This window comes from Centroberyx gerrardi, chromosome 7 (assembly GCF_048128805.1).
Source record: "Centroberyx gerrardi isolate f3 chromosome 7, fCenGer3.hap1.cur.20231027, whole genome shotgun sequence".
NCBI lineage: Eukaryota > Metazoa > Chordata > Actinopteri > Beryciformes > Berycidae > Centroberyx > Centroberyx gerrardi.
The window spans coordinates 16,792,610-16,803,494 of record NC_136003.1 but is presented as its reverse complement, the minus strand read 5'-3'; the positions used below and the strand labels follow the sequence as shown (position 1 = coordinate 16,803,494).

General features: G+C 41.2%; 2 protein-coding genes across 3 annotated transcripts; both read right to left on the bottom strand.

The window, feature by feature from the left end:
- Positions 1 to 10,061, bottom strand: drc3 (dynein regulatory complex subunit 3). The gene is made up of 13 exons (XM_071921221.2): positions 9,902 to 10,061; positions 9,699 to 9,815; positions 9,362 to 9,528; positions 9,117 to 9,263; positions 8,650 to 8,769; positions 8,319 to 8,431; positions 7,868 to 8,042; positions 7,110 to 7,241; positions 6,730 to 6,800; positions 6,103 to 6,226; positions 5,714 to 5,845; positions 5,502 to 5,587; positions 1 to 1,841 (listed from the first exon to the last, which is right to left on the bottom strand). The coding sequence occupies exons 1-13, from the start codon at positions 10,059 to 10,061 to the stop codon at positions 1,820 to 1,822; spliced, it is 1,566 nt and encodes a 521-aa protein (XP_071777322.1). The 3' UTR covers positions 1 to 1,819.
- gid4 (GID complex subunit 4 homolog) lies at positions 1,816 to 4,958 on the bottom strand. Of its 2 annotated transcripts, none has more exons than XM_071921223.2 (6): positions 4,649 to 4,958; positions 4,002 to 4,061; positions 3,006 to 3,113; positions 2,793 to 2,894; positions 2,572 to 2,696; positions 1,816 to 2,395 (listed from the first exon to the last, which is right to left on the bottom strand). In XM_071921223.2, the coding sequence occupies exons 1-6, from the start codon at positions 4,877 to 4,879 to the stop codon at positions 2,332 to 2,334; spliced, it is 690 nt and encodes a 229-aa protein (XP_071777324.2). In that variant the 5' UTR covers positions 4,880 to 4,958; the 3' UTR covers positions 1,816 to 2,331. The 2 variants fall into 2 exon arrangements, with proteins under 2 accessions (XP_071777324.2, XP_071777323.2); XM_071921222.2 differs by having other exon boundaries at positions 2,572 to 2,702; positions 4,649 to 4,952.
- Positions 10,062 to 10,885: the final 824 nt, after the last annotated feature.

Below are 10,885 nucleotides of genomic sequence, written 5' to 3'. Positions count from 1 at the left end.
TTATTCCTCATTACTGAACACACTCGTAGCAGATTTATCATACATCATCGACTTTCAACTGACATTTATAAATGGTGTATCCAGTCAAGATTTTTTATGACACACTCCCACATAACATTTCTTAAACATTGCACATTTTTTTTGTATTCTTTCTGTTGTATGATTAATAAAGTAATTTTTTGAAGTCATTCAGATTGTGACATCTGCAATCCAGATGCTATTTGTGGGTTTAAAAAAAGAAGAAAAAAATTCTAGCGCCAACATTATTTCCACAACCCATCAAGTCCACCTGCCATGCTGTAGGCTACCCAAGCCAGCTGAAAGTTTATATTCATACTGGCATAAGCAACAAAGACTGACCACTGAGGTAGGCTAAGTACATGCACTCTCTAGCAGACTGTTATCAACCCGTCCCAGAGACGCTTGGAGAATCCTTCGGGGCTGATGTAGTGTGCTGTCCTCTTTCTTGCACCGTTCCTCTGAAAAACACACCAAAATGCTTCCACACATGCTAATATTATCAACTTCTTTGAAATAAAATGTTACCAACTCAGTCACTTGTCATAAAAAAGGGTGCTTTGTACAAACATTTTTTAAATTTTAAGGCAGCAGGTTTTTCCTAAAGCATCAAAGGAGGTTCGTTTTCTTTTTTGTGTCACCCTGTCGCACTGGGACGCTTCTCTTCACACACACACCACACAAGGTGCATTTTTTACATGTTTTTCTCCACTGAGGAAACAGTAATGTATAGAAGACAAAATGTTTTGTGAAGCTTCAGGTGTAAATTCCAACTGTTGTGCCTTTGTTTGGGAGTTGTGAGAAAAATGCAGTGAGAGTAGTCAGTCACATTCAACTGCTTCTAAACCTGGAAATTGAATGAAAAGGATGGAGATTCACATTAGCACACTGAAATTCAATAAAAAAGAAAAAGACTGTATCCAGGGGCATAGCAGTATTGCTGATACCAACTCCATATCAAGATAAACATGTAGAGCTTTGGGAAATGTGTGTTAATGTACATTCCACACATTACATTTCTGTGTTGCATTCAATGTCCTTTCCAATCACTACTTTAGGACCCAAACTCCTTGTGCGGCCTTCTGTATGGGGCACATACTGACATCCGTAATGTTTCAAAGTACTGTCACATATCTGAGAGCTTCAAATGCTGGTCACTGCAATTAACTAAATCTCTTTCTTCTGTTTATGCATTTTCACAAACTCAATATAAGCTCCCTTAATACACTCTGGTGGCGGTGTGTGTGAGGTCACTCACACTCTTAACACTTTAAAAAGTCATCTGAAAATAAAATAAGTTAGGTGGCGCTGGAAACACTAGCTAGCGGTGACCTTCTGCTTGCATAGAAAAAAATTGTCAGGTGTTAAGCCATTCGCGGTCCTTTTGTCGAGACCACGGAATATAGAGGATTTTGGAAAAAAGCAGCAGCTTGGACATGATTGGTTAATGGTTGGTTATAGCAATGCCAAAATCACTCTGACAAGATCAGGCTCGTTGCAGACCAAAGTACTGTCTGAGAAGAATGTAGAATCAATAGTTTAGGTTGCTCTTTGTTGCATTCAGCCACTTCCAGCTCCATCACATTCAGCCAAATCAATTATCAAACATCTATTGCCATCACACACCATCCCTGATCAATAGGCCATGTCTTACACACCTTGCATAAAAAGTAGGTCACTGCTGATCATTGCTTCTGTTGCAACCTTTTGGCAAGACCTACCCCAGTCATCATCCATCAATCTCTCTGGGGCCCCAACTCGATCTTGCAAAGATATATTTAAAATATAAGACAAATATAAATTAAGCTTTACTGAACAGAAAACTCTTATTATACCTTTATACCTATTATACTCTTAGACCTAAGCAACTCTCAACTGAAAGGCAAAGATAATTCTAGGTTTGGCGTCTCCATTAAGGGAAAGAGGAACATATTTTGATTTCCAATGATAGGGAGATCAGGAAGAAATCAGGAAGCATAAAAATTAAATAAATCTGAGAAACAGGTAAAAAAAAAAAAAAAAAAAAAGACAAAAGAAAATTGCAAACTCCATTCCAGGAAAACACCAGTTACAGGACAACTGGGAGAATTGTTCATCCGTCACTAATCTTTGTCTTTCTTTCGTTTCCCCTCTCTCTGTCCCATCTTTCCTTCAGTCCGCCTGATGGGCATTTGTCCACATTTATTTCGCCTCAGTAAGGAAAACGGGTAAACTCCACTCTTGGCATTAAACGGCCATCCATCTCTCCCATCCCATTTGTCCGTAGGGCAGTGCCAACTGTCCCGTCCTCCACCAATTATTCCTGCATGTTTGTCACCGAAATTCATAAATGGGCATACTGTGTTCTCGAACATGGTTGAGGTTTAGAGACTGGTACCTGCAGAAGTAAGTGAGAGAGAATGAGAAGTAAATCAGCATACAAAACCATGTACCAAGGTGACAAATGAGATTTCAAATCCTTTACCGTAATAAGACGACAAAGACATTCTTCAGTCCCTCACACAACATCTATACTTTGTATAGTGGTGAACTACAAACACTGGTGGTAGTTACCATTCGGAGCTCCGATGGTAGTAGTAGCCCTCAATGGTGGCTGTGGATTTCTGGAAGCAGATGTAGTAGAAACCGGCGAAGGAGGCGCCGCTGATGTCTTTGATAGTGTGGTCTGGAACCAGAAACTGCTCCTTAGAGCACATAACGTAGAAAGTGAGTGTTAGAGTTCAACATTAACATCAGGAGAGAGATGTGGGGTCACAGCAGAATAATACACTAACCTTCCACCTCATGAAGACATAATCACTGTTGTTCAGTGCCTCGTAGTCAAAGTCATCCGAGTTGAAGCTTTTGGCGTATTTGCAAAAAGGCTGAAACTTGCCCTGTTAAAAGAGTCCATACAATACTGGTAAGAGAACAGGAACTATGGAGACGACAACGGGACTACAACTACAGTGGAGCATGATAACAGAATTAAGTTACACAGCACATACCCAGTGCTTTCTGTCCACATCCTCATCTGCGTCCCACTTCCGAGTTAAAAAAGGCCTCTTTTGACTAATAATTTCACCAGCAAAGAATGTTGTGAGAGTGGGATACTCCTGTAAAGGGGAACACAAATAAGAAAGGGAGAAATAAAGGAGTGGAAACGACTGGCTGGGAGTTACATGTTGTTTCCAAGTGCACATTTACAGAGATTATTAGTTTTTAACCCACATAAGGCCACTGTTCCGTCAATCCATCACTGAGCATGTAACATAAGGATGCTTTGGACTTTCAAACAAACTGGCACAGCATTCCACCAATTACCTACTGTCTGAATTTACATACAGCCAGGCTATGAATTATGCAGCAATGGAAGATTACAATACAAGGGGTACCACCCCTATGACAAATTTAGTAGCTCTTTCCCCATCTTGAATGTCTGTGTATTACAGACCTATACAGCTTGATCAACTAGTTGTATAGCTGATAAATTATAACACAAAATCACCCAGCAGGGGGAATAAGCATTATTTATGTCTATGTCCATGTAATACTATAAGCCTATAGCCACAACAGTAGATGCAGTGGGACCAACACTTATACACAATAACATAAATATGTGCAAACACCCATCTGCTCTCTTGGCTTAATATTGTCATAGACATCCCATCAGTTCAAATATGACTCATTCCTGTCTCCATAGAGACAGAGACAACGCGGCAGAGTTACTTGTCTTTGACTCAGGTCTGCCACATCCAGAATTTACACAAGGCCACTACAAGAACCCAGTGACCTTTGCCCTTTTAAATGTGTTACATAATGCATCAAGTGCAGAGTTGACACACTTAGGCTAGGGGTCTCTTTTAGACCAGACCTAGTGGCCTTTACACGTCTCGAGCATCAATCTTTGTCACATTCTGGCCTGAACAGCCCACCCACTTTTGATCAGTGTTTGACCAGTCTCTGTTAGAAGTAAGACATCTGACCCAGTTTCATAAGCTTACCTCTGTCAGGCCTTTGATCTTCAGGTATCCACACAAATAGGAGTCCTCCACAGTCACATGCTGCACAAGACAAACATACATTTGTAGGACACATAAATCACTTATCTCAGGTAGCTAACGGTAGAAAACACCGGTGCAAAAAGGTTCTCCTACTTTTCTATGAGGCAAAAATGCCAGGCTGGTGGTGGTACGAAGAAGAGAGGAAACAACCCTTAGTAACCCTACATGCAGGTGTTTAATTCTCTGGAGATTCTGTTGGTATGTGTGCTGCAGACACAGCTGTCAAAGCTAAGGCTAGGCCATTACACTCACTGCCAATAATTTAGCTAGCTCCACGAAATGCTAAGTGGTTGGGCATAAGCCCTAGCTAGCCGTAAGTGACTAAAAATGTTGCCTATTCAAATGTTTGCGTTAATAAATCTGGTGCACGTTAAAACTACCAGATTACTTTAATCAAACACATTCACCTGGCTTGCCTCAAAATTAGGTCAGCGTGTCAGTGTTGTATGACAGCCATAAATAGCAAAATGAGCTAACGTCAGCTAGTTAGCAACTGGGGCTAGCTAGGTTTGTGTTGACTTTGCTTACAGCCAATTAAACTAACGTTAAAACAAAATAGGATACATGCACATCACTCGAGAATTTACCTGCAAAACGACCTCAACGTCGTAGGAGTTTCCTTTGCTCTTCTGATACCCCCGAAACTGTGAGCCGCTGTAGAGCAGCGAGGTGGCCACCCCTGGCTGGTGGGTGTTGATCGGGGCAGGGGGAATAAGAGAGGCCGAGGACGAGCAGGCCGACGCGGTCGTACTGCAGCACTCTGCTCGGACAGGCATGATGAGCGCTAAGGCGTTAGTGTCACCGACAGCAACCGTCATGAACCCTCTGACTGAGCAAACTACCAGTGGAGAGAAAGGTTACTGACAGCTACAGAGAATCCTCCAGGTCCAAAACTTTGCTCTATTTTTGCAGGCTGTCCATAGACTGGCTAGTAAAAAAAAATTGCAACGTCGCATTTCAGAATCCAGCTTCCCTCAATTTCATTGGCTGGAAATGAATGCCCAGCGCGAGCAAGAACCTCATTGGATGGTTTACAGAATGGCATTTCGGGGCCTGTATTCAACTCTCAACTCCATCACAGATGAGGCAGAGAAATCTGCACCAGAGAAATCTCATTCACATGTATTATTTGGATAGATGGGAAACTATCTTAGTAAGAAGAAGCTCTCACAACGCGCAACATGGATTATTGATTATCAAAGTTTGTTTATTTTCCACAAAACAGGCAGCAGAATACAGATGGATTTATTCCAGAATTTTTTTTATGACAATATGGAACAAATGTTCTAGACATGGATGAAAATAGACACAATTCCAGATAAGGAACATGTTTACTTAGACACAGTGAATTTGTATACAGTTTTCCAGACAGGTTGTAAAAATGTGCAAATGAATGAATGTTTAGGGACTTTTGCATCTCACTGATCATCCTGCTGCAACTCGTCCAGCTGCTCCCTCAAATAGTCCATGTAGTTGTGAATCTCTGAGATGCGCTTGCGGTGCCGCTTCATTTCCTTGTCTTGGATCTGTTTTAACCCACAAAGAGAAAAAGCAAATGATAACAAGCCTATTAGACACAGAGGAGAGATTTGTCACCCATTTAAAAAGCATCATTTTGGGGGGCTTGTTGTAATATACTTTCAGCTCCTTACCCCTTTAATGAGGACCGCCTTCCAGGCATTGACGCGTGTAACCAACTGGTTCTCTCGGTTGTTGATCTTCAGCAGGTGGGTATCGTGCGAGGCGGCCAGTGCATTCATCACTAGGTCTTTGTCTGAAAACAGCTAGACAGAGAAAGCATAGGTGCGAAAGGCAGAGGGCTTGAAATACTTCTGAATATCGATGGTAACATACAATAGATTCACATCGTAGTTTGAAAGGCTGGGGCAGGGGCTCACATCATTGAAAGGGGAGAGATAAGACTCAGCAGGCATGGATCAAAATAGTCATTGCACTAAATATATAACAAGGAACACTCCACTGAACTATGGATAACACCAAACCTTGGGTGCCAAAGGTCCATTTCCAGCAAAACACTGACCATTCTCACTTCATCTGTCATGTCCTCCTCCGACTCGTTCTTGGCCACCTTCTCCAGAGTTGCCACAGCAATCTCCCGCAGCTTCTCATGGTGGCTATTCTCCAGATCCCGACACTGGGCAAATGTATGGCCGGGTCAAGGAAACTCTTAATCAGAACATCACTAATTTTGCCCCCAAACTTCATGTGTGCCATTCTGTACTATGCAAAAACTGACATCTGTATTGTTTTGGTCTGGTGTTTCCAAACACCTGTTGTGAGACTGAAAATCTCAAGAAAATCAGTTTCAAACTCACTTCAAGTTTTAGTGTATGGACACACATCTGAGATATTAGCTACCTAAATATACTCTGGTTGTTGTGTGTGAGATTACTCACATTGTAATACACTAAAATGTAATCTGAAAATAAAATTCTACATTATGTGGCGTTGGAAAAACGAGTTAGTGAAACTGATTTTAGCCAATTCTAGTTAAGAATGCAAAAAATGTACACATTTCCATTTCAATGTTTATATTTCTACGTGGTTTGCAATAATTTACATAATTTACCTGTCATGCCTGTGAGTTAGAGCTGTAACAGCCAGTGTTATTGGGAATGCTTCAACGTTTCACAGTAAGAAAGGATATATTCCTTGAACAGTTTCAATGAAGTTACCGACCATGTCCGAGATGTTCATCTCAAAGTCTTTGATGATGTCCTGAAACGAACAGGCAGAATCATTATGACTAAAAATGTAAGTGAAGCACAATGTCAGTGTTTGTGGCATGTGAGTCCAATCTCATTCTTGTCCTTCTAGAAGTTCCACATAAAACACATTTGCTGAAAATATCATGCACAATGTTGAGGTGTCATTTTTTTCCCCTGAAAGATTAAACTAGTCTAAACCTTCAGAGGCTGTATCTTGATCATCACTGTCAACTCTTCAGAATAAAAGAGTATCATGGTGGTATCTAATTGTTAATTTACACACACACACACACACACACACACCCACACACACTCCTACCTCCAGCTGGATGACCATCTGTATCTCCAGGGCCATGAGGCTGTTACAGAGCTGGTCGATCTCGTTGCTGTAGTGGCTGAGCTTGACGTCCAGCAGGTTTGTGTCTGACACCTGCCGCGTCTCCACTATCCACTGTGAACAGGGGAGAGAACATTGCACTGATCGCTGCCGTACGATATGTTGTGTTTGTGTGTTTTATGTATCTGTGGTGTGTGTGAGTGTGTGGAATCGTTCATTTCAACACAATAGTAGAACCATTAATCATATGTGCATCACCCAGACTGAAAAAGTCACTCTGCACTGGCACTGAGCCAGTGGTAACCTTGGCTCGTTCAGCCTACACATGGCTTTATCATTAAACGTGTATTTGATTTAATATAACTGGAGCTGAGCCCAAGAGGAACCAGTTGAGGTGGAGTGAAGCCGATTAGCCATGATATCTTGGGCTAATAGGATTAAACATCAAAAATCTGTGAGCATTAATTTGTAATCTCCCAGCAAATTAATGAGGGTGCACAAAGCTCTGGTTAATTGGGACTGGCTGGAATGCATGTATGGCTGTTGAGATTGGTGTATGTTTGGACACTTTGCTGTTTTTCTGCATATAAGCTCAAGCTCCCATAATGACTGACAGTTTGAAGCATTTGTGTTTGATTCAGGCCTACCATTCACTCACTACCAATCAGTCACTAGCACTTGATAGGGATAACCCTTGTCATGACACTAACGGAGCCAAACCTACGGTCCTCCCAGCTCACCTTTCTGCGGTGCTGCTCAAAATTTGCCACCATCTGTGCTGCTCTCTGCTGGTTGTCTGCCACAGCCTCTTTTTCACCGCTCAAGAAGCATTTTACCTCTGTTTCTCTCAGCTTGTGCTCATCGAGACCTATTTCAAACACCTGCACACACAGCTCCACCAGCTGGTGCTCAAATGTAAGTGCAGGGTCAAGGAACTCAAGGAATGATTTCTGAATCTTAGGTCAAGAGTCTCAGTGTGACTGTTGTACCTATCACAGACAGACAGACAGACAGACAGACAGACAGACAGACAGACAGATAGATAGATAGATAGATAGATGCATCTTATCTTAAACAACTCTCCAAATTCAATCTTGCAAATCTTACAAATAATGAAATCTTCCCAAGGAGAATTTATGTCATCAATAATATACTTACATAGGTTAGAAAACTAAAGACAACAAAGGATATGTCTGAAGCAGATCAGCCACTCCAGGCAGGCAGTGCAGTTTCTCTGCCTCTGGATCAACTGTGAACATGCTATCAAACAGATAGGAGCCATTCAGGAACTCCACAAAGGCATCCTGGAGGAAAGAAGGACTGAAAAGGTGCGCATGCGCATGCGCATGCGCACGCACGCACGCACGCACGCACGCACGCACGCACGCACGCACGCACGCACGCACGCACGCACGCACGCACGCACACACACACACACAGACAAATGCACAGTATGTACACACATCAACTTTGAAAGCTCAATGGACAATGAATGCATCACTGAAGGTGACCTTCACATTACCCTGTGCAATTGTAGTTCAGCTTCCTGGCTCTGGCTAGTTTCCACAGCCTGTTGCTCCTGAAACTCAATGCGTCTTACTTCCTCAATGGCATACTGGTATTTGGCAGATGCCTGATTTTTCTGCATAGAGACACATATGATGTATACAATGTCAACATGCATGGCAATTTATAATTTCAGAAAATAACAAAAGAAAATGATTATTACCATGTCTGTACTTATTATACAGTTTAAATGGAAAGAATGACAGCTACTCAGTTTGACAAGTCTGTGAAACCTTTACAGCATTCTGATTCTCTGGAGAATCATATTGATAATCCATAATAAACCATTTTGTACATCAATGCTTTGATTTATAAGGACAGAAGCTCTAAAACTCTAAAACTTGACACTAATGTGTCACTTTATAAGACTACAGTAGATTGCAAGTTGGGTTTGCGTCAGAACACACCACTGTTAGTACTTACTGTCTGCTCATCAAGTAACCTGTAGTCGAGGTACATCAAGTCTTTTAAGTAGGCAGCAATGAAACATTTGTAATTCTCCTCTTTGCAGATGGTATTTCCATACAGGTTGAGGGTGTGCAGGTTCTTGAACTTTCTAAGGTAGATCACCTTTGAAAGGTTGGATTAGGTGCAATACACAAATGTTACACATACAGTAGTATCAATATAAGCTTTCAAACTGTGACAAAGGAGAATTTATCGTGTACATTATCTAACTGGCCCAGGAGGTTGTTTGCAATGGAGAAGAAAGTGAGTTTCTCAAGATTTTCCATGTTCTCAATGACGGAGATTCTATTGTTGTACAAATTCAGGACTTCAAGCTTCACCAGCGACTCCAGACCCTCAATTTTCTCTATGTTGTTGAACGACAGATCTGAAAGACACATGGAGAACATTTCTGTCTTGACTATTGTTATTTAATGGACTCATCTCTTTCTGAAGTTTTTCAGGAATATCACTTGACATTGCCTACATGTTTGCAGATACCTACACAATTTTCATGTCAAAGTATAAGAAAAATACTTATTCAAAGATTCCTCTTACTAAGCCACGTCAGATTGGTGAGACGGTCTAGTCCCTCAATCTTCTTTATGATGTTGTTGTTCAGCTCAAGTTTGGTCAGGGATGTGAATTCCCATAAGTGGTCTATCTTCAGGATGTCTGTGGACAAATAACTTTCACATACCCAAGAACAATAGACATTCATTCATTGAGTTATTAAGTGGACCTTGATGTGTTTTCCTCACCTCTGTATGCCAGACGCAGCTGGAGGACTTCATTGAAGCGGATGCCCTCCTCCTTGGCGATGCGCCCGGCCTGTTCTTGAGGGCCTTGCTCCTCTACTGCCTTCTGCAGCATCTCCTCGTCCACCACACTGGGCTCAACCTTACCATAACGCCTGCTCATCTTCCCTCTGCTTTCAGTGGGAACAGATATGTATGGTTTGATGAGGTCAAATTTTGTCATTTTGGAGCTTGGTTTGTTCAAGTAAAGATAATGCTAAACAATAATGCAAGATAAAACACGTTAGGCATGATGATAGGTTACCATGGTGTAGGCTAACGTTATATTTAGTTTGCTAACCGACGGCTTGCCAGACAAGACTAACATTAGCTAACGTTTACTAGCATAGAAACTGAAAGAAACTGATTAGTCAATAATGTCCTCTTTCCAGTGCTCACAATTTGTTTGGGAAATCAAAGAATACACGTTTCAATCGATAACGTTAATAAGGTCAAACACCTTACCTCTGCTTAAAGTCTCAAACCCGGGTATGTATAGTGTTGCCTAGCAACTGACTGATTCTGAGCTGCATTCAACTGATTCAATTTACAAACAGTTTTGAGCAGTAGTCAGACTTTATTTGTATAGCACAGTAGTAGAACAGCTGTTATGTGGAGTGTAAAGGATGTTCTCCTTTTCCTCTTAAGTTACAGAATATACTTGCTTGTTTTAATAATATCTCAAATACAGTACATATTTGATAAGGACATGTTCGCAGCAATATAGAATATAATCCAGAAAAAAATATTAATTAAATTGATGATGTATGAGGACAAGCTGCGACACAATGATTTAATCCACAGTTGATCTCTTTGACTTAATCATCTCTCTTTTTTTTTCTTTTTTTTTCTCCAGCATAATGTGGGCTACATCCATTCAAAAAAAATAAATAATATGAGTGTTGATGCCTGGGTTCATAATTCTATCTGTGTTGTGGATTTGCATTT

What these genes read in the sequence shown, in the direction of transcription:
- gid4 (XM_071921222.2), bottom strand. Translation starts at nt 4,879, where the DNA reads ATGACGGTTGCTGTCGGTGACACTAACGCCTTAGCGCTCATCATGCCT. An exon ending in ATGTGGACAGAAAGCACTGG is followed by an intron (nt 2,895 to 3,005) that starts GTATGTGCTGTG and finishes CTCTTTTAACAG; the next exon opens with GGCAAGTTTCAGCCTTTTTG. An exon ending in TACCATCGGAGCTCCGAATG is followed by an intron (nt 2,396 to 2,571) that starts GTAACTACCACC and finishes TTACTTCTGCAG; the next exon opens with GTACCAGTCTCTAAACCTCA.
- drc3 (XM_071921221.2), bottom strand. Translation starts at nt 10,061, where the DNA reads ATGAGCAGGCGTTATGGTAAGGTTGAGCCCAGTGTGGTGGACGAGGAG. An exon ending in AGATGGTCATCCAGCTGGAG is followed by an intron (nt 6,801 to 7,109) that starts GTAGGAGTGTGT and finishes TGTTCGTTTCAG; the next exon opens with GACATCATCAAAGACTTTGA. An exon ending in TGACAGATGAAGTGAGAATG is followed by an intron (nt 5,846 to 6,102) that starts GTCAGTGTTTTG and finishes TTCTCTGTCTAG; the next exon opens with CTGTTTTCAGACAAAGACCT.